Source organism: Mus musculus, chromosome 7, assembly GCF_000001635.26.
Source record: "Mus musculus strain C57BL/6J chromosome 7, GRCm38.p6 C57BL/6J".
NCBI lineage: Eukaryota > Metazoa > Chordata > Mammalia > Rodentia > Muridae > Mus > Mus musculus.
In genome coordinates this window covers 100001490-100024287 of record NC_000073.6, presented here as the reverse complement: position 1 = coordinate 100024287, position 22798 = coordinate 100001490, and the positions used below count along the sequence as shown (strand labels likewise).

General features: G+C 50.2%; 1 protein-coding gene across 4 annotated transcripts in view; it reads right to left on the bottom strand.

The window, feature by feature from the left end:
* Positions 1–17884, bottom strand: part of Chrdl2 (chordin-like 2) — a 28325-nt gene extending 10441 nt beyond the window's left edge. Inside the window, exons 1-5 of one of the 4 annotated variants that reach the window (NM_133709.3) lie at positions 17641–17884; positions 7198–7310; positions 3307–3400; positions 2180–2322; positions 343–436 (exon numbers count right to left, since the gene is read on the bottom strand). In NM_133709.3, the coding sequence (NP_598470.3) occupies positions 343–436; positions 2180–2322; positions 3307–3400; positions 7198–7310; positions 17641–17722 (526 nt within the window). In that variant the 5' untranslated portion in view covers positions 17723–17884. Of the gene's footprint in view, positions 1–342; positions 437–2179; positions 2323–3306; positions 3401–7197; positions 7311–8148; positions 9415–14168; positions 14371–17640 lie in introns of those variants that run through there. The other 3 variants (NM_001291320.1, XM_006508177.3, XM_006508178.1) reach the window with 3 other exon arrangements.
* Positions 17885–22798: the final 4914 nt, after the last annotated feature.

Sequence of the window (22798 nt, the reverse complement as noted above, 5' to 3'; positions counted from 1 at the left end):
TATCCTCACTAAAAGCAATTTAGGGAAGGACAGAATTTATTTCAACTTACAAGTGACAGTCCGTCTTTGAGGGAAGTCAATATAGGAACTCAAGTGGGAACTTGAAGTAGAAACCATGGAAGAATACTGCTTTCTGGATTGCTTGATTTAGGTAGGTCAGGACCACTGCCTAGGGAATGATGCTGCCCAAAGTGGGCTGGCCATCCTACATCAATTAACAATCAAGACAATCCCCCATAGACAAGCCCACAAGCCAGTCTGACCTAGGCAATTCCTCAGTTAAGACTTTCCTCTCAAATGACTCTAGACTGTCAAGTTGATGAAGTTAACTATGACACTCACCTTTGCAGGTCTGACAGCAGGAATCAGGCAGAGGGAGTGTGGTGGGGCAGCTGGGTTCAGGACAGGTCATGAGACCACAGTAAGTGTGGCCTTCCTAAAAGACAGAACCCACCAGATTGGAAATGAGCTCTGATGAAGATCAGCCTTGGGGGCCCAGAAGAGCCTCTTTCCCTGGGAGCAAATACCCTTAAGGTCTCCCCTGACATTGAGGACCAGGCAAGACAGCTGGAGGGGGGGAGGTCGCCTTGACCTCCTATCCCTACTCCAAGCCCTGAAATGAACTTCACCTCCAATATTCCCCTCAGCTTCCACAGCAACTTGAGAGATGGGCTTGGAGATAAGGGGAGTCCTGTAGACGAGGGGGAACTGTGCCATCCAGTCATAGAGACAGTCAGGGTAGAAGGGACCAGAGCTCAGGCATCATGTTCTTTTCTACAGAAATCTCTATCTTTCTCCTGAGCCTGCATCAGGGACCCAGAGTGAGAACGGACTACATGGGTGGCTCCTAGGATTATATTGGTCTTACTGGAAACCATTGGCCACCAACTTCAAGGCCCACTCTCAAAGCTGAGACTATAGGATGCAGGGCCCTGTGGGAGGCAGGAGATTGGCCCCTTTGGAGAGGACTTCTCTGCTGAGTTTCTCCTGCTGTGAAAGGCAGGGAGCACAACCACCTCCGAGCGTGGCCATGAGACTCGGCCCTAAGGCCCCATGCCCCTGTAGGAAACGAGGCAGCTCCAACTCCTCTCCTTGTTGCTCCCCAAGAGTCTGAGATTTAAGGATCCCACTTCCAGAGAGGAGGTTGGAACTCAAGCCAGGGCCATAAACAGCGATGAAATGAAAAAAGGAGAGCCAGAAATCCAGGCTGGTGAGCGGCTGCTTGGCAGAGCCCTTACCTCTTGTCTTAGTCTAGAATGTGAATCTGTTAGATTCACGTTCTTGGAGCTGTTTTTGGTCAATGGCCTTAGGGGAAAGAACTCATCACCCTGTTCAGATAAGCAAATGGAACTCAGAGCGGTTAAGTAGCTTGCCATAGCTACAGAACCAAGATCTCAACCCAGACCTCCATGACTCCTGAAGTCTGTTCTTTTCCCTGTAGAGTGCTGCCTTCCATGAGGAAGGATACTTGCACTAGGACAAGGCTGTGGGAAGATGGAGAGATGACGGTGGTGACAGAGAGGATATTCTAACGGTTCCTTTGCCCATCCTTTCTGGATTTCAGCTCTCATCTCATCCAGAGAGGTTTGGCAATAGGGAGTAAAGAGATAGGAAAGCTAAGGCTGAGGGTAAGAGAGCTACAGGGAGACTCTCCCTGCAAGAAGAGGAACATTCTCTAAATCGTGCCTGTTTGGCTCTGTCTCTCAATCACAGGTCTGTCAAACCTGCTGTCCCTAAGCCTTACTCTGACCACGGGCACAAGAAGTCTAATTACTTCAGACTAAACCCCATTGGGTACTGTCAGGCCCTTTCTGTCTGTGTCCAAGGACTGATGACTGGAATTCATTCATTCATTCATTCATTCATTCATTCATTCATTCCTCTGGATGCCAAGCCCTGAACATGAACAAGAGAAGACACAGAAACAATATGGGAGCATTCCCTCCCCTCAAAAGAGTAGTGTCCATGGGGTGGGGGAGGGAGGGAGATGAGCTACTCTTATTATTTGGGGACCAAGTGTGAAAACCTAGAGAAAGGCCACCTCACTAAGCTAGGGGCGGGACATTGTAGGTCCTAGGTGTTTGCTTCCCTCCAGCCTCTCTGATCCTTAGAGCCCCACCCCATCCTTCTTTGTCTGATAGACACTGGCTTGGGCCACAGAGACTGTGGAGGGTCTTACAATACAGCTACACAGGACACACTGGTTGGACAGGCGGGCAGGGAACAGCTCCTGGGCACTGAAGATCTCTCCATGTTGGTATGTGGTCTCATTGAGCTGGCAGGACTTTAGGGGAACTCGGAGGCCAGAGGGGACATGAGGATCTGCAGGTAGAAGAGCAGGATGAGGGAGAAAATAAAATTCCCATGGATTTAAGATTTTTACTAGAAGTCAGAAGGGCACTTTTCACTTTTCTGAAGATTTGCGCTCTCTCTGTCTCTGTCTCTGACTCTGTTTCTCTCAACATTTAAACTAAGGTCTAACTTAGGCCTTCCCTGACATTTCCCATATAAACTAGCCAAGAGGTCTCACTTACATCTGACCACTGCAGCCTGGCCACCCCTCAGTGTCTGAGGCCAATGAGTGTTCAGGGGGCACTCCCTGTGTCAGGCTTGGCCCTGTCACTGACAGGATCACAACCTAAGAAGTAGAGAAATGAGCCACTGCAAAGACACCATGCACCCACACAGGGGTAGCCAGCCCTGAGGTGTTTGCCTTTGCTCTCCCCCTTGTTCTGGATAGCTGGGGGGGGGGACTTCTGGATAGCTGGGGGGGGGGAGTTCTGGATAGCTGGAGGGACTTCTGGATAGCTGGGGGGACTGGGGCATAGATGTGCAGTCAGTAGGCCACGCTAGTTCTCACCTCCTTCAGCCAGTTTCTCTGTTCTCTTTCTTTCTTTTTTAACTTTCAATTTTTGTTTTACATGGGGGGAAGGGGTTCAACCTGTGGTATGTGGGTGGAGGCCAGATGACAATCCTCTGTGTCAGTTTTTTCCTCCTACTGTATGGGTCCCAGAGATTGTCATCCTGAAGGTAAGTTCCCCTACCTGCTGAGGCATCTTGCCCACCCAATCTCTACTTCCCCTGCCCTTTTTCTCCTGCTATGTATATCAATTTTTGAAGCCAGAAGTTTGCTGCTACCTTAGCCTACTTGAGGGCCCAGATGTGTCCATGAACATCTGTCTGTTCCCACATATCTAACAGACAGGGCTGCTCCTCTTCTGGAGATTTCTCTCAGCCAGAGGCTTACAACATAAGTAAGATGGACAGCCGGGGGCTCAGTGCCAGCGAGGGAAGGAAGCTACTTACCCACACACCTGGGACAGCATTGCTGTGGCTCCATCACAGGCTGTGAGCAGTGAAGGGGTGGGCAGCGGAGGCGGTAACAATTCACATGTCCATTCTGAAAGAGACATGGGGTCAGGCCTCATTCCCAAGAACCACTGCTTCCCATCTGCCGCGGTCCTTTCCCCAGCCTCCACCCCAGCTGCAGAATCCTACTTTGTCTTAAGCCTATGTATGGTAGGGTTAAAAAAAAAATACCTCAAGTGAGTCCTATCCTTACCCTGCCCACTCAGCGGATCTCATTTAGCCAACTCATCTGTACCCTCAGCCACAGGAGGACAGACCTATCATGGGTTTGCTCAGATCTCGTGGCCCCTTTGTGGGTATGAGAAATGGAGGCAAAAGCTTTGGGCTATCTTGGCAATGATCTTAGTGCTCTGCCCAGGCTACTTTTAACTCTATGACTTTTTTTCTTATAGTACTGACCCTGGGCCTCTTGTTTAAAGGAGGACTGTAATACAAGAGAACAGAGACCAGGACATGACTAGAAATCTGGTGTAGAAAAGACTTGTGGTTTATCATCCTTCTCCCCTGATCTACAAAGTTCTATGGAACCCGGGATGGAGCCTCTGGGGTTGGCACCACAGAAAAACGGAGCTCAAGTTCTTTCACGTCTTCAAGTCCAGCAGGTGAGAGAGACTCAGACAAGGGAACACACAGAGCACGAGATGAACTGAGGCGATGAGAGAGGTCCCAGCTCCTTCCAGAGGTTTCCTAGAGCACCAGGGCATCTCTTAGCCCTTCCTCAACCTCCCTACTCCTTGCTCTGGCCCCTGTGCCAGACCCAGTGTGCTGTACCTTTACATCTGTCTCCCCTATTCAAGCATGGACTCCAAAGCAAGGGTTGGCACAGGGCCCCGGACTCCAAGCAAGCAACCACTAAAATCTAAAAGTGTGAGGGTGGTGGGGGAATAGAGACCCGGGGTCAGACATGGAAGCTCTCAAATGAATGGAGTCAGCACTGTTTAAACCTTAAGGTTAATCAAGCTGGCTCCAGCCCTCTTGCATGTAGTTCTCTTTTCTTGCCCTCTACCCAGCAGAGGTTGTAGACAAGACTTCTCCCAGAAGGAGCCTTTTGCATCAAGGAAGACCCTACACTGACTGTCCAAATCCCTCTGGAGTCCCTGCTTCCCAAGTTGGCCCAAGAGAATGCCAAGGACCTGTCAGTGGGAAGGGGTTCCTCAGAGCCACAGACATGGCTTGTGCTTCAACAGCGACCTCCTAGAGATCCCACACCTGTGGAGCTCAATCTCAAGAGGGTGAACAGAAGCCTTGGAAAAGCAAGATAGGTTTTGAGGGAACTCGTGGTCTAAAGATCTAGAACCGTTCTCTTGGCTCTTGCTGAAGTGGATCAGAAGAAGGCAGCTTGGGGGTGACAGGCATGTGGCGGGGCTGTTTGTGGCTAGAGGGACTTCATTGTTAAAGTCAGAGCCATCATTTTTGGAGTGACTATATAACTATAGAGGACCTCACTTTCTGTCCCCAGCACCAGCATCCATACTGGAAGCAAAGACTGTCCCTGAGGCTGCCCGAGGTCACACGGCAGCTAAACACCGTAACTAGGGGCCATGCCTTTGTGGGATGCTGAGACAATGTGGATGCTTATACTGAGCATAGGTGGACATCCAGGAGTGACAGTCTTTCATTCTCAGGGGTCTGCATCCTAGTGGCTGGAGGTGATAGGGCAGTTAGAAGCAGGGGCAAGCTAACTTGTTGTGTTTATGGCCAGGACCAAACCAGGTGATGTGATTAGAAGACACATTTGGAGAGTATAAGGGAAGCCATCCAAAGGAGGTGACAGTCACATGATGAACCAGGAAGGGAAAAGCTGTCATTCATGACACGAGAGGCTATTTCAATGGAGGGAATAGGTAAAAATGTTTCAAACGTTGGAGGTTCAGGCACCAGGCTGGTGTGGCTGCATTGAGGGCATGGAGTTGGAAGATAAGGGGTGGGGTGTTGGATCATGCAGAACTGCCAGTGGGCTGGGCTAGAAGAGGGCTTGACCAGCATACATGAAGCCCTGGGTTCAATTCCTAGCACTGCAGAAAGTTGGCACAGTGGCACATGCCCATGACCCAAGCAAGGTTGAGGTATAGGCAGAAATCAGATGTTTAAGATTACCCTCAGATGAATTTGAGGTTAGCCTAGGCTACACAAGACCCCGTCCAAAAGTATGTGTGTGAGGGGGGAACTATTGGATGGTTTTAAGAGCTAAGAAACACCATAGGTCTGTATTTAGGGAAGATCATTCTAGCTGCTTTGTTCAGAATGGATTTTGAAAGGGACAACAGAGAGACCTGTTGGCAGGCCCATGCAGCAGTCTCACTAGGTGAGAGGTGAAAGTGGCTTAGGTGGTGAAGATGGGGCCATGGTGGAGAGAGGTAGGGTGTTCAGGCTGTGCTTTGTCCTTTGGGCCGAAGATGAGTAGCTACATGTGTGACCTCTGGGGAAGGAGACGTGAGTAAGCTCCAGTAGATCACACAACTTGGCCTTTGTCAACTGCACCATGTGACATGTCTACAATTTTCTGTTATGGTTTCCTTTGTTTTTCTGGCTACATTTCCTAAAGCTTTTTAAAAATGGCTTATTGGCTTCAGATGTGCTAAGGATTAAAAAAAAGAAAAAGGCAGCTGGAGCCTTGTAGGCGGGAGTTGCATCCCTGTTTGTGTCTGGGTTCTACCTAAAGCTGACATTAGGGGAACAATGGGGAGAGAGAGGGAAAGACCCAGGAAGGAGCAGGCCCAATGGAGATGAGGACTGTGTCTCTTGCTCCTCACTCCAGTCTCCTCAGAGACTGGCTTAACCACACAGGCTCTTAGAGCTTCTGTCTCTTCCATCTCTTGGTCTGTGAGGAAAAAGAAGGTGCCAAGGGTCTGAGAGCCAGAAGCCCCCAGCATCACCCAGAAAATGAATTCAAGACCTCCCAACAGGGACCTGTTGTCTGGGTGTCCCCCTGGCCCGCTCCTGTTCTCCCATCCTCGCACTTCCTTGGAGAATTCTGAGTTGCATGGGTCTCCTTTATCCTCCCCAACTGATTGTGCAAGCCCAGGGAAGAGCTGGGATGGCGATAGTTTGGATGTTGAATGACCTGGAAGGTGCACGTGTTAAAGGTCCCAGGGTGAAGCTGTGGAGGCTCTGTGGCCCCTCAGGAGATGGGGTTTTGTCCATAGGTCACTGGGGGTCACTGGTGCCCATAAAGAGGATGGTGGGCGCTTGGGCTTCTTTCTCATTCTTTGGCTTCCTGGCCATGAAGTGAGCAATAAGGCCAGTTGACCTTAGCTAGACTATCTAAAACTGTGAGAGGGAGCAAACCTTTACTCTTTATATATATGTTTATACATTTACGTTTTGTTGTGGTAAAGGAAAGCTCACTGATACAGTTAGTGTAGGAGGAGGTGGAAGTCCTCTGCCCCATTTGGTCCAGCCTTTGGCTGGATGTGAGCCATGTTCTTGGGGACCCCATCCAGAAGGTTCACATAGTTATGAACAGTAATTAGGAGAAAGAGACACAGATGTCCACACAGGAAGAGCTTCTAGACAGAGGTCATTTACTGCTTCAGGCAAGCCTTGGAGAAGGAATATTTGGATCAGCTGGGTTGAAGGATTGTCTGTCGAGGAAGGGTGAGGAGGAGGGCTGGATGGAATTCCCTGGAAAGGAAGGAGTGTGAAGTCACAGAAGCTAGGTTGGGTGGGGGCGACAGCAAGGCTGGCACCAACACAAACCAGACTGCAGACCAGATCCTCCCACCGCTGTCTCTGACATCATTGTAGAATGATGATTCCTGGGCCTGCCAATCCTCTGTCTTCCAGACATACCTGATATTGGCGGCCCAGCGGCCAGAGGGAACCTACCTCAGAGCAGGTACAGCGCACGCAGTATATCGTGCCTTGTGGTTCCAAGTAGGGGTGCCAGCTCTGGCCGGGGGTATATATCTTTTCACCGAAAAGGCAGACTTTGCCCGAGCCTGGCAAGCCAATAAGGGATGTTAGTCTCAGGAGGCTCCAACTCAAAGCCCTGCCTCACCCCTGTTCCCAGAATATCTGAGTTTGCATCTCTGCTGGACCACATGCTTGCTATTAGCCATGTTGCTGGCAGTTTACAGGGCTGTGAGGGGATCAAACAATGAAATGCTTTCAGATCAACATTCTAGGCTACAAATGGCAGTTCTTACACATAAATGGATGATACGAGGTCCAGACAGGGCAATTTGCATGCTAAGGCCACACAGCAGTTAGCATACCAAGCAGGGAGGAAGCCTGGGTCTCCATACCCTCAATGTGTTGCCCCTCTACCTCATGCTTGCACTCATTCTCTTTCCTTTGTCGCTCTCCTCTCACTCTGCCTCTTACACACACACACGCACATGCACACGCACACGCACACAGTACCCGACTTTCATATATCATTAAAAGTGAACTTCGTGAGTTGAAGAGATTGTTTAGTGGGCAAAAAGCTTGCTGCACAAATATCAGGAGTGGTGTTCAGCTCCTCACACTCATGTGGAATGTCCCAAAGATGTGGCCTTCCCGGAATTCTAGTGCTGGGGAGGTGAAGGCAGAGGATCCCTGGAGAGATCTGGCTGGCTGGACCAGCTGAAGCCTCACTGGACAGGGGGAATCAGCAATTGCTGGGTTCAAGCACCAGACCTTGACTCACTCAGTCTAAGGTGGAACCAGTCCAGAACGACACTTATTGTCACCCTCTGGCCTCCACACCCACGCATACACGTGCATGCACATCTGTACACAGACACATGCACACATGCAACATGAACATATCACACAGAGAGGGGCAGAAATCACCTTTGTTACTTCTCTGAGTCCTGATTGTCACCTTGACTGACTTCTGATTGTCACCTTGACTGACTTTTTAGTTGCCTCTGTACCCGTTGCAGTACAGGAACGTGGGTTATTTCTCAGAATGATCGAGACGTTAGCTTGTGTTTGAGGTGGGTTAGACGCCTTTCCTATTCCCCTGTTCTCCTAAAGCCTCCACCCCCTTTTATTTCTAACCAATCACTGTACTCCTTGCTAGTTTAGGGTTAGGCTTCCCATTTCAGCATGGCTACCTGGGTTCACTATATGCCTCTTGCCCTGTCAATTGCTCGAGTCCTTCTTTGCAGAAGGAATGGGGGTGGAGGTCGCCCAGCCAGAGCTAAGTTCCTCCATATTGAAACAGGGACAAAGGGACCTGCAGCTATTCTCTGTGCTGAGCGTTTTATATACATTACTTAGTGGGCGCTGGTGGTGTAGCTCAGTTGGTAGAGTGCTTGCCTAGAACACGCGAAAGCTTGCGCTTGACCCTCAGCATCACATAAATCAGGTAGGAGTCACTCTAGCACTCTGCAGGTGGAGGAGGAAGATGAGAAGTTTAAGGTCATCCTCAACTGCATATGGGTTTGAGGCCAACAGGGGCACACGAGACCCTGTGCGATGAGTTGACGCTCTCCTCAACGCTGTGTGAGAATTAATTGCTGCAATACTCTTGAGCCACTCACTGAGGCAGCCTACGCTATTAGTTGAATGGTCTACGGTGATTACAGCACCAAGCACAGAGCCACCTCCTCTGGGACATGGCTGAATGCCAAGGAGAGGAAAACACTCAGAAACATGGGCTAGGTAATTCATCCCGCAGGGCTTTGTCATGTCACCATTACAAGAAAACTCTGAGAAAGCAAAGGCTTGCTGCCCACAGCGCTCCAGCCAGTGATTTGAATTCAGAATCCCAGGGTTCAAAGCAGAGCCCAACACCTAAGCCACCCTCTAACCCAAACGCCAGGCCCATGGTCTCCACCTCCTTTTCTCTCTGCTCCACCAGCCACTAACTCTGTCCCTGGCTTTTCCACCCAGCTTGCCACTGTTCTATAATGTAAAAGTTGCCTTTGGGGCCTCTCTCCTAACTTCTGGTGGAGCATCTTGGAAATAGGGGTTCGGAATCCTGTTCCCTCAGGCTTTCAAGCTCACACCAAGGGCTATCCTCTAACCAAGGAAAGCTTACATGGGAACTTTCATACACAAACCAGGGTGGGCTGAAGAGGGCCACCCTGACACCTCCATGGTGGTGGATTTCCTAGGCCATTTCTATACCTTAGGAAGTTGTTTAAAGAGGAAAAATTCTGGTCTTCCTCTGGCTTCTCACACAGCTCCTGCTTAGCCCTCTTGACCTCTCAGAACAAAGCTTTGGGGTCATTGTTATGTTGCCATAGTCTGGGCTTTAGTGGGCCATGGAGGACTTAAGGGGACACACAGGTTAGCTTTCTCCCTACCTGCTTCCCACCAACCCACCGTGGACAGTGGCACCAAACAGCAGGTCCTATCCCCCAGAGCCAGCAATGCCTGGCTGGCCTGGCTCACCCGTATCAAATGAGCCGTGTTTATCTCTCAGCCTCCCCTGGCAGAGGGTGGAACCCAGGCCCAGCTGGGGTGCTGGCTAGAACCAGTCCAACTCTCCAAGGAGTGAATAATGTCTTTCTTCCTCAGTCCCCTCCCCCCACGAGGGAGGATTGATTGCAACACCGTGACCACCTTAGGTCTCAGTCAGTTGCTGAAGAAACCGTGTCCTACCTTCCTCAGGCGGTCCTAAAGCCTTGGGCTTCTGTGCCAGTTGGCATGCCTTCCCTTCCCTGCCTGTTCAGAGTGTGAGGACAGGAGCCACTCAGTCAGGGCTCCTCCCTGCCACCAACATGCCTGGCAGAAGCTGGGTCTGTGGGGGGCCTGGCAGGAGGCCTTTGGTGGCCACATACTCCACCCTACCATGCCCTCTAAGGTGCCTGGAGCGCTTTCTTCCTTTAGGGAGGTGCGTGCCCAAGGCCATGTGAAACCAGGAGGGGAGGAGACTGCCAAGCACAGCCGTCCTGGTTCCAGTGACCTCGGCAGGAGCAGGAGCTCCCGTACAAGGCTGTTGGAAGGAGTAATCACTCCTGAAGCTGCCAACACACAGGGTGAGGTCCAGAAACATCTTACCTTCTCTGATCCTCAGTTTCTCTATTTGGAAGATACTCAGGGGCAGGCTCTGGTCTCCAGAGGTTTTCTACGTAGTCTATGAATCCATGATTTCAAGTTTCTAAGATTCACTATTGGGAGTTGCATGTTTGTAAAAGGCTACATTTCATTACACCATGAAGCTTCTAATCAACTTGTTTGATGCTGTGGTCATGAAGTGGATGGATTATTTCACACTTCTTTGAGATTCTGATGGCTACATCCATCCCAGGGGCTAGGGCCCTCCAAGGTGTATTAGGATGAAGTTCTGGGAGCCACTGGGGCCAAGCCTGAGTGCCACAGAGAAGGAGGCAGGATGCTCTTCCCATCTCCATCCCTTGTCCTCCATGGCCTTCTGCCTTCTCTCCGGGCCCTAGCAGTCTTCTCTCACCCATCACCATTCTCTTCCCACCCACCTGTGTCCAGCTCTAGCTGTCTGTCTATATCAATCTGTGTATCTATCTATGTATCTGTTTATCTGTGTATCTATCTATGTATGTGTCATCTGTGTATCTGTTTATCTGTGTGTCTATCTATGTATCTGTGTGTATGTATGTATGTATGTATGTATGTATGTATGTATGTATGTATCTATCTATCTATCTATCTATCCATAAGCATGTCTTATTTTCAGGACCTCTGTAGTCCCAGTGGCCAGGGCTTAACTCATAGTCTTACTTTTACTTGAAGCCCTCGTTGAGTGAAGCTACTTAAGCATCTCATGGCTAAGTCCACATCTGTTCAGTGGGACTTGTAGTATACAGTGTCTTGGGTTAATCTAGAATTAAGTCAGCTCCTATACACACCATGCTTAGCGTCTGACACAGGTTACAATATATGTTCATTTAAGTAGTGCCTAAGACCGCACTGACAAAAACCAGAACTGGGTGCTGACTCTACACTTCCTCAACAGTCTGTCTCCCCTGGTATTTATTTTCAGAGTTCTCAGGGCCTCCTCCAGCACCTCCTAGCCATGAATATCATAATTCCCCAGAGGTCATATCTCCAAAGTGTCCTTGTTCACGGAGCTCCTAGCTCCTAGCTTCACTCACAAGCCAGTCCTGCCTCCCTTAACATCACCAGCACCTATCTGGACCTCAGCTTGGGATGCAGAGTGGCAGATGAGCTGAGAGTGGCTCAGAAGGTTGTGCAGAGACTGGGAAGGCAGGGGTAAGAGCGGAGGAGGAGGGGAGGGAGCACACGATGATGCCTTGCAGTCAAGAGGGCAAAGGCCAGCTGTGGAAAGCATTAGCTGGGTTAGAAGTGTCACTGTGGGCCTCGGGAGTCGAAAGATGACTTCAGGGTCAGAGGGCAAGGGATCGGGGAAGTGCAATGGCTCTCACCCTGGCGAGTTAGTGCCACAGCAAATCTAGGGCTGGACCTAAAGGGAAGCAAAGGTACAGATGGAAGAAGCATGTGTGTAGGTTTCATGGGGGCAGGCTGTAAGGCAGACTGGGTGAGATATGAGGTGGAGAACCCAGAGGAACAATCAAGGAGAGGATGGCGGTTGCTCGAAGCTCCCTGCAAGCCAGAGTGCAGGCACAGCAGCCTGTGCCGCTGGCAGCATGAAAGTGACAGAAAGTGGCAGAGTGACAGAAAGTGATCACAGTGGTTGCAGCTCCTGGCAGGGACCAGAAAATTACATATCAGTGACGGCAGGGCACTTGGCACCACATGCAGTGAGTGTCATTATCATTAGTAACAGGGAAGAAACTTCCTGCGGTTCGCTCATCTGTGGAGCTTCAGCAGCTCAAGTCTTACACTCAGCGGGCCTAGAGCCTGACTCGCAAAGAAGACAAATAGATGTGGGACACAGTGGTGTGTGTGTCTATGTGTGTGTGTGAGTGTGTGTGTGAGTGTGTGTGTGTGTCTGTGTATGTGTCTATGTGTCTGTGTGTCTCTGTGTGTGTGTGTGTCTGTGTATGTGTCTGTGTGTGTGTCTGTGTATGTGTTTGAGTGTGTCTATGTGTGTGTGTGAGTGTGTGTGTCTGTGTGTCTGTATGCGTATAGGGTGGGGGGGTGGGGAGAAAGAGAAGACTAGAGACACCAGGTAGGATTTTGGAAGTGTTAACAAGGAGCAAGAAGGGGAGTGGCTTGACAGGCATCCAGAGCCACCTGCAAAGGCACAGAGATGGAGTGACTATGACTAGGACAGAGAGGACCTTGAGAGGGGGTCAGAGGTCACAGGAAGCGCCCACATTCATAGACCATACCTGGGCGCCTTACTTTGACAGACTGGACATATTTGGAATTAGATTATCTGGTCTCAATTCTGGGTGGCAATATTTGCCAGACAGACCCCAGATAGCCCCTGGTCACCCCCTCAGGCTGTCTCTGAGCTGGCTCCCGGATACGTTTTTAATCACTACTGTTTGTGGTGACCCTGTTTTCAGGCTCACCTCCTCTTGCTTGCCTCTCGCTCATCACACTTCAAGGTCTTCTCACTGATGTCTCCTCTGCCTGGAGGACACTGCCAGGGTTGGGCTGGCCCCTCCCCCACTTCTCCAAAGACAGTTTCCATGACACCATTTCCACAAAGCCACCCCAACCCTGTAGGTCCCTGGCTTCACCTTCAGGACTGAGTTAAGCTTGGTCACAACACTGTCCGAATTCATAGCAATTAGAAACACGGGTTGAGTGGATTTGTCTTCTATACCAGACTGTGTGAGAAGAAGGAACCAATGTTGAACCTCTGCCTGGTTCAGAGCCTGCATAGAGTTAGTGCTGCATGAGTGACCCAGTGGATGGATGGATGAAGTTGAGAGAGAGAGAGAGAGAGAGAGAGAGAGAGAGAGAGAGAGAGAAAGAGCAGCGACAGCAGAAGAGCCAATTATGGTCTTTAATCCTGGAAACCTCTCTCCTTAACAACAACAAACACAATGTTATTGCATGGGAGGAGAACAAGGCCCTTTCAGCAGGTATATCTTGCCACATGACATGAATTAACCTTTGACCTCCCCTTCCAGCTCTTGGCCACTGACTCTCAAACCGCCTGCCAAACCAAAGAACAGAGTGTACCCAGAGGTCGGGAGCCTGGGGCTGCTGAGGGCACAGATCATTCCCTGATCTTTATGAGGGGATCTCAAGTGTCCCCTCCTAGAACATCCTACAGTCTGGCCCAGTGTGGGCAAGGTCAAAGGCGGAGAGGATGCCTAAAGACTCTTCCAATAGCAATCATGAAAGACAACCAGTAGCAGCTTCGAGGGAGGCTGGAGAAGGCCATGGACACATACCCGGAGGTGCAGGGAGAGGACAGTGAGGTCTGGAATCGGAGCAAGAGCTCAGCAAAGCTGAGTGAGCTGGACTGCCCAGGAATGCGGGCGTTCAGATCCCACTTCCCCCATACAGCCGTCCTTTGTTTACACAGGCAGATTCACTTCCCTCGGCAGTAGCTTTTCCCTGGGCTCTTGCTTTCCTTGAGGGTTGCCTCTTAATGATACAAGAAAGGCCTCAGTGGCTAAACTGTGTGAAAGGGATACACTTCTTTGAATATATCTCTCTTCATCTGGACAGACAGACACTGAGGAGCACAGATGGACTTCCAAGGACAAAATCACTGAGCCAGGAAGGGCATCTCTATTACCTATCAAAGAGAAGTGTCTGCATTCTATTTTGCTTGACTATACACACTTAGAGCCATAGATTCCTAGAAAGTTATGAACTCAGACCATATCCAGTCCCTTTACTCTAGAAAAAGAGAGCCCCAGCGAGGGAGGAATCAGGACCTGTCAGAGATCCCTGCTCTGTCCCCGCATAGACTCCACAACTCATAGCTCTGGAGAGGACGCTGACAGGGGTGCCCAACCAAGTGACAGGGCCAGAAGAAATCGGCTTCGACTTACGAGCAAACAAACTTGGCTGAGACACAATGAAGAACTCCTGAATACAAGAATGCGCAACAGGTTCGGGTCCTACCCAGAGTGGTGTCTGATCTTTGTGCCGCATCTCCGAGGGACATCTCGCTCACATCAGTCCTCCTCTTTGGGAGTTCAAGATATTCTAGGTCCTTTCTCTGAGCCGGCGCCATAGCCGGCGGCTGAGGGAACCTGAGAGGCCAGCCCTGAACAGGTGCAACAGCTGGAGCAACGGCGCAGCTGTCTTGGGGCTTGCAGCTTGGAGCCAGTGAGTGAGGCAGAGACCTCTACTGGTGGGAGCAGGGAGGTGCAGAAGCTCGTGCCTAGAGACCCAGCCACAGGACCTTGCCCAAGGCTGAACTTCAAGCCTTTCTTTACCGGCTCTCTGCTTAGTTTAGCACATCTGGACAGATGAATAGAGATGTGACTAAGCTGGACAGCAGAACAGGATTCTATATTGGTAAGCATCTCATGACACATATTTCCCCACACCTGCCCCACCCCAGGCACTTTTTCATAGGTACTGTTCATCTATTCCTCCCCACAGGGCAGAATTCTTACACTCTCCCAACGCCCACTCCCAAAGTCACATGGACTCAGGTTGAAGGCAAGGATGTCTTGATCTCAGAGACAGTCAGTGCTACCATGGTCCCCAAACATCACCTGTTTAAGGACAAGCATCATACCTTATAGGTGGCAAACAGAGGCCTGGGAACCTTACATTTGGAATCAGAGGAAGATGAAGCGCTGGGACCCTGATGCTCCAATGGTGCCTGTGCCTTTGGAACCACACCATCCTGTAGGAACTACGTTCTTGTTCAGGCCTGCTACTGGGCTCTGAGATTCTACCACCTGAGAACTGAAGCTCCAGTTCCCATAACACACACACCCTTGAGGGTTGATGTCTGACTTAGAGACTGACCCTTTCTTGGAAGTAACATTAGATAAGAGAAGAGACTCATGAAGCTTGTTAGGCAGTTTGTAAGGACACGGTGCAGAGAGGAGCAAGTACCAGAGAAGGTCCTGGAGATGAGTTGGGAATGTGGCCACTTCTGGGTCACAGAGGGGATGCATGACCAGGGTGGAACCACACAGATGTGACTCCACCTGGAACTGGGATCAGCACCAGTCAGAAATGAGGCCAGAGCCTCCAGCCTCAGGTGGAACTGGGGATCAGTCAGTGGTGAGTGTCAGACAGTTAGGGCTCAGTGTGGCTTAGCTTGGACTCAGTATGGATCTGCAGGTGGAAGTAGAGCCAGAGAGAATAAATAACCTTTGCCGACCGAGCATCCTTGGACTTCAGGTAAGGAGTATGCCAAAACCCCGGCTCACTTGCCCTAGACATACTTAACGGTGTGGCTGGCTTGGACCTAAGAACACCCATCTGTTGGCACCATTTGTAAAAGCACTTTGGATGTCACCAGGGGACTTCTTACACACCACAGGCTTGAGATCTCTCTTACCCTAAGACAAGAGCTTTCATGCAAGACCTTAAAATAGGATACCAGCAGGAGACTTGCAAAATTCTTAGACCTACAGCACCAATCATCATTAGGTTCAGAGATACGGGATGTGTCCCAATTCCCACGGCCAACAAATGACGGGACCTGGGTTAGGATCTAGGTCTCTGTTCCTTCCTTTGTGGCCTTGTAGCAGACCCTCCTTCAGATGAACTGTGAAAGGAGATAATCCGATAGTAGACACAGAAGAGAAAGCTCTTTCAGCCATGACACCACCAGGATCTTAATGCTCCTCCCAGAATGCCAGGCCACCTCGCTTTAGTGATAGTCATTTTCTTGAGTGTCTGGGGTTCTGTATTTATGGGGGAGGTAGCCAACTGAAGAACCTAGTGACAGAAACAGACAGGAAGGCTCTTGGAGGCACAGAGGAGGGGAGGTCAGAAAGGGAGCTGGTCACCAGGTAGAATTTTCTGGAAGAGGTGTCTGAATTGTTGAAGGTGGTCATGGTGGGCAGACGGGGGCTTTGAGTACTTCTGAGCCATCATCAGAGTGGTTCACCCAGGGCAATGGTATTGGAAAGGAAGCTGCAGGGCCAGGGTCAAGTCCAGGGCAGGCATGGCAGTCCTCTGAGACTAAGTCTCCTTCAGTGGACAGCAGGCAGGCTAGGAGGAAACTCTCAGGGCTTAAGGAAGGAGGGGGTATTTACTGAATATTTGACAGTATGCATCTGAAAGCATCACTCCCTTTAGTCCTCCCCCACATCCTTAGACCTTGGTTAGTAGCTCTTGTTTGCCGATGAAGAAACTGAAGTTCACAGAAGTTTGAAAAATGACTCAGGTGTAAGAGGCAGTCAGGAATTGAAGCCAAGTCTGAGCTCTCTGTGTTGTCTTATGAGACATGAGGGTGTCCATAATTCTCATGCCACTGACAGGCTAGGGGACGTCAGACAGACATGCAACATTTCCATTCCCAGAAGCAGGACAGAATCTAGCCTCACTAGCTCCACAAAGCCAGTAGCCAGTCAGAAGCAGAGCTGGCAGGTGGAGCCAAGCCTGGAAAAGGTTGTCAGCTAGGGGGTGGGGACCTGGGTCTTCAAGTTTGGTGGCCTGGAGCAAACTACTGTCCTTGTTGGGCTCTGTTTCTTTATTGGGGAGGTTCAGAAGGAGTCACCAGCATAAGGAGGGGCAGTTAGGAAACAGAGGCTGTGGTCCTGCATAACCTACTGTTTGAAGTGGAAACTCTGGGGGCTTAGGCAGCTGATACACTTTGATGAGGCCACCTTGTAGCATCTCTATACAAGCTGCTCTGCCTGCTCCCTGTCATTTAATACATTTAACGGCTTTAAGAGGCTCCTATTTTATAGATTAGAAAAGAGATGGTGAGGTGCCCTCCGTGTCTGACCCATCAGCTGGCACACAGTGAGGCTGGGAAGATGAAGAACCTCATCTTTTTTCACCACGCCCCGATGCCTTCCAGTCTCACAGCCCCACATCGGGGTGTCTCCCAGACGCTGTAAAGGCAGGATTTGGAATTAGACTCTTGGCTTTGGATAGCTTACCAGCTTCGGAAACTTTCTTCTCTTTGCCCTGCCGATTTTACTCATCAATTAAATGTAATGATGACACCTCATGGAGTGTTGTGAGTATCAAAAGCGATAATGGACTCCACTTTGTTCATCTTTCAGCCCAGGAGCTCATCAGCCTTTCCGTCTTTCACACTCAACACATCAGGCTGCTGGGAGTAAAGTCCCTTCCCACAATGCACACTGCTCTTCCCCCAGCAGCACCCCAGAAAGAAACTCTGCCAAACTTTTCTCCCCCCAAGACTCACCAGCCCACACTGGTCATGGAGCAACATCTACCCCTGCTATGCAGGTGCTGCCTGGATAAATGCAAGCGTTAAGGGGTCCCCAGGTCCTAACTAACATCTTCCAGCAAAGTACATCCCACTGGTTCGCATCCCTCCCCTGCCTGCCCAGACTTTGCCTGGTTTCTACTTACGGGATAGTGCTTGCGAGTCCAACGGGAGCCAGAACATCACGAGTCCCAGCAAAGAGGGGATGATCCTCACCCCGGGAACCATCCTTCCTTGTCCCAAGGTCAGACAACCCCGGGATGAGCCGGGAGAAAGTGAGATAAGGACACAAGTAAGTCCTCAGAGGACCAAGTAGGACCGCTGCTTGAGGAGTCGGAAAAGCAAAGATGAAGAGGAGCCAAGGACAGGAGAGGTCTAAGGTGAGGATGAGAGGACGGTGGGGAGGGGACGAGGAGAAGAGAGAGAGAGAGAGAGAGAGAGAGAGAGAGAGAGAGAGAGAGAGAGAGAGAGAGAGAGAGAGAGAGAGAGAAATTAGTTGGGGAAATGAAGAAAAAGGCTATGGCAGAGAGGGAGAAGGTGCTAGCTAGAGAACCGGGATCTGCGGGGTGCGGTCACCGGGGTGCAGTGTCCCTGTGGCGCTGGCTGGCGGCGGCGCGGCGGCGCGGGGTCCGGCGCGGGTCTGGGGCGCGGTGGGGCGACAAGACCCTCGGTGGCGGCGCGGGGGAGGTTGAGCGCTGCCGCTGTGCACGCCTCGGGCGCCAGACGCCGCGCTCGGGCGCATTTGTACTTTGCCGCGGGAAGCCTGCAGCCCTGGGCCGCCCTAATGCTGGCGCCTCCTCTGAGGCACCGCGAGCTCGTGGATTGGCCACGAGAAACAAGCCCATTTCTCCCCCTCCCCTTTAGTGCAGGGCTGGGAACCTTCGCTCCAGGCAAGGCGCCGAGTGGAGACGAGGGGGCTGGGGAGGGGGAAGGGGGCCACAGACGCCCCGGGTTTTAACCCCTGGCTCCCCGCGGTACGCAGCCTGCAAGGGGAACCAACCCAGTTAGATTTCAGATGAAACTGAGTGGGGAAGGTCATAGTACGGGTCTGGGAATCTCAGGATTGGGTATTTGGTGGGGGAGTGCAGAGACACTTGCCATTTTGAACACAGTCTGTGTGCTTGCACATAGCGCCTAGGAGAAAGGTTTTCTCTCCAGCACTAAGATAATGATTTGAGTTACTTTAAAAGTCTTCAATATCGTCCTGCAAATGTCGCAAAGGATTAAATAAGATTTGGAACATCAAAGCACTTCAACTTTGGAGGAAAGCCATTTCAGGTACCTGGAATCTCCCATTGGCAGGTGGTGGTCCTAGGCATCATCCCCAGATGAGAGGTAGCTTTGCTATGGAGTCACTGCTGCTACCACTTACCAAGCAGCCCAGGATGAACTCTTTCTACAGGCGAGGCCCCACTGCTCTGCATGCGCCAGTGACAGCCAGGGTCAGAGCTTTGTCCTTTCACCAGAAGGTGAGCACGCTGATCCAGAACCCCAGCAGCCTGGGCAGGCTGTTGCTCCAGACCTCATGTTAGGTGAGCTCCTGAACTAATAGGACCCTAAGAAAAGAACAAGCTCTGTCCACCCCAGAGCACACAGGCTCTGCAATGAGAGGGCAGACTCAAGGTGCTGGCGCCATCCACAGCTTGCTGGGCCACTGTGGGCAAACACAGTCGTCCTGGCTTTGGACCTTGATTCCTGAGCATCTCTTACACAGCTACCAGTGTCTCAGACCAGGACAGGTGTAAGGATGGAGAAGTGGCAGGCCACACCCCATTCCAGGTTATCTGACTGGCAGGGTTAAGGCTGCACTCCTCACGCCAAGTGAGCAGTGGGAGGAACCAGTGACCAAGAAAGCCCCTACTCAGGGCTCTCAGAGTGAAGACAAACATGAGCTCCTTCCAGTCCTCCTCTGACTTAGGTTCTCCTTGTCAAAGCTCTCCTCCACTCCACCCTCCTGGATACAGTGTTTGCTAAGAAGTAATCTCCCCCCCCCCCCCCGTCTCTGCTAATGTGTGCTCTGTACCTGTCTTGATGTCTAAGGTTGCCAAAGGTGGGCTCATTGGGTTCTAAACCCTGTTCATTCTGCTTTCCTGAAGGGTCTCTGCCACCTCAGCTTTCCTCAGAGCTCTGGTGTCTTCAGTCCTTACTCACAGTCCTTTCCCACAGCCTGTCTTCAGGTCTCCTGTCCCTGGTCCAGGCGTTCCAATGTATTTTCCCCCACACTCTCCACAAGAGTTGTGCTGATCATTTCAACGACAAACCAGATGCCCCCTTGCCCCCCTTGAACCCATTCTGGCCATCTTGGAACTCGTATGATTAAGATGTATAACATTCAGCATTGACTTTAAGTCTGTGCACATTTGACTCCTGACTCCTTTCTGTCACCGTCACCCACTCTACCCACCCTGTACCCACCCTACACCCCCTACACCCACTCTGTACCCACTCTACCCACCAGTATCCTCCTACCCCCTCCACCTTTACCAACCACTCGCCTCCCCCAAGTGCCCATGCATTTCACACCTCTGTATCGTTGTACACATTTTCCTTCTGCAAGAAGATCAGTTTCCTTCTGCTTCTAAATCTTGGGCCATGAGCAAAGTAGACCAGGATTTTCTGACTGAGTCTCATCTCCACTCCTGTCTTGCCAAGTTGCACCAACTGGCTTTGGCGATCCTCCGGCCTCAGCTTCCTTGTGACTAGAAAAGTAGGTATGTACCCTTGTTCTGCAACTTGTGACTTCGAGCTGCTTGTTTATTTTTGCCGTGTGTCTCTCTCGTGTGCACACTTGTACACTATGTGCACACCTGTATTTGGTGCACACGTTCCCGCACTTGCACGTTGTGACCAGATGAGGGCAGTCGTTGTCTTGCTAGATCACTTTCCACCTTATTTGAGTCTACCTGTATGGGAAAGAATCTAGTACCCAGCTAGCCAGCCCCAAGGATTCTCCTCTCACTTTCCACAACAGACAATGCTGGAGTTACAGGCTTTAAGACACACACACACACACACACACACACACACACACACACACACTTTTTATTTTTATGTGAGTGCAAGGGGTTTGAACTCATGAACTCAGGTTCTTATGTTTGTCCAACAAGCTCCCCATGATGTTAACTGACAGTCTTCCTACCTCTCCCTCTAAGTGCTGTGGCTGCGGATGCACTGCCACACTCAGTTGGGGAGTGGACAGGGCCTCCTGTGTGCCAGGGACACACATAACTTAGCTACACCCCCTCTGAGGCTTCACTGAGTCTCCCAGGCAAAGATTTTTTTTTAAGGGTTGGGGATCAAACTTAGGGCTCGCTACATGTTAAACAAGGGCTCCTGAGTTCTCTGTCTTTGTGTGGAGTGTAAATATGTATTTGTGTCATCACCCTGCACTGTGAGAAAGTTGCCCTTTTCACATCTATGAAAATGAGTATTATGCAAACTTGTGATATACAATGACACTGAATAAACATGGCTGAGTGTATGAGCAAGAACATGAATGATTTCGAAAGGCATTACACTTTCATCTGAATACACGAGACACCCATTGCTCTCAGCCTTCATCACTAAGAAACACAAGTGTTCCGTGCTAGAGTTCTTGCCAAGCACGTGCAAGGCCTTGGGTTTGACCTCAGCACACATTGCTATAGTCTACTTTAAAAAGTCTCCCCAATCCTTAAAAACACTAATGCTTTCACAGTCTCCAATATCTTAACCGTAAGCTCCTATAAATGTCAAAACCATGTGACACACTTCCAACATAACCAAGTAGATATTCATATTCCAAAGGAGAAAAAAATAAGGCCAAAGAAAATGAGCAACCACAGCAAAGTATAATCAATCCAATCCGATCGAGAAAACAGCAAATCGTGAAGCTCCACAGACCACCATCTGGAATCTTCTGAGCTCTATAGAGCAAAACTCATTTGAGGAATACTTTCTTTTTTAATGTCCTATCACTTTAATATGACAATATAGATTTACAACACTTAATCACTAATATTATATCAGCTGATGTTATATTACATGATAAGCAGAAGAAAGAAAACCACAAATATCGATCTGATGTGTTTACAAATTCTTAATAACAGGTAGGACATAAACATTCCTATCAACTACTACAGTTCTCACTCCTGCAGCAGGGATGATGGCTTCCTTGTGGCTGCACAAATGGAAACCCTCTCCTCATCCGTCCCCATCTACAGTCTTTAGCTCTTTCCAAAAGACCACATGCAATTAGGGCAGAGTTCCATAACACTGGTTGGAAGAGGAGACTGGATATTCAGGAGAGGTTCCCATGACCCTTCCTGTCCGTGCCTATGAGGCTCAGATGTGATGATCTTTGGCAGAGCCCCTGGAGATGGTGACGGTTTGGCTCAGAGAATAGTCAGTCCTGTACAGTGCCTCGAGCCGGTTCCCCTCCTCCAACTTTTACATTTTTTTTCTGGCATCTTCTTCCATGTGGGTTCCTGAGCTTGGGAGGGAGTGACATAAATTTCTGACCTGTTTCTAACTCTGGTGAGGGACCAAACCCTGTGTCCTCTGTGGTGGTTTGAATGCGAATGGCCCTCATAGGCTCATATATGTGATGACTCAGTCCCCAGTTGGTGGAACTATTTGGAAAGGACTAGGAGGCATGAGTGGCCTTTCTGGAGGAGGTGTGTCACTAGGGCAAGCTTTGAGGTTTCAAAAGATCCGTACTACTGCCGGTGTTCCTTCTCTGCCTTCCACTTTTGGGTCAAGATGTGAGCTCTCAGCTACTGTCTCAGCTGCCTACCCACCATGCCTTTCCTCCACCATCTCAGCCTCTAACTCTTGAAACCATAAGCCCAATGAAATGCTTTTTAAATACGTTACCTTGCCCATAGTGTTTTTCATATTAATAGAAAAATTATTAATTAATACACTATTGTCATTTCTCTATCTCCGGAACATGGGTGGGAACATCTCCTATTACAAAATGCATGTGAGAAAAAAGACAAGAGGGATTGGGGGATAGGAGAATGTCCAAACAGATGGCAGTGATAACTTTGCAAACATAAATGTGGGGATGCACCTTGGCTATTGCATCCTTTAGCCAAGCACTGGCAGCTGCTTCTTCACTGGAGCCTGTGACTTCCCTGGGTACAGGTTTTGCTCTCCTCTGCTGTGCCTGTGACTTAGGGAGCTCCTGGGGTCAGAGAGACTCTGGGTTGTGGCTGTGGCTGTATCTCCAGTTATTGCCTCCCCATCCACCACACCTGGCTGCTTGGGAGAGGTCATGACCAGGCAAACTATGTCCATCTGTAGTATATCTTTTTGCAGGCG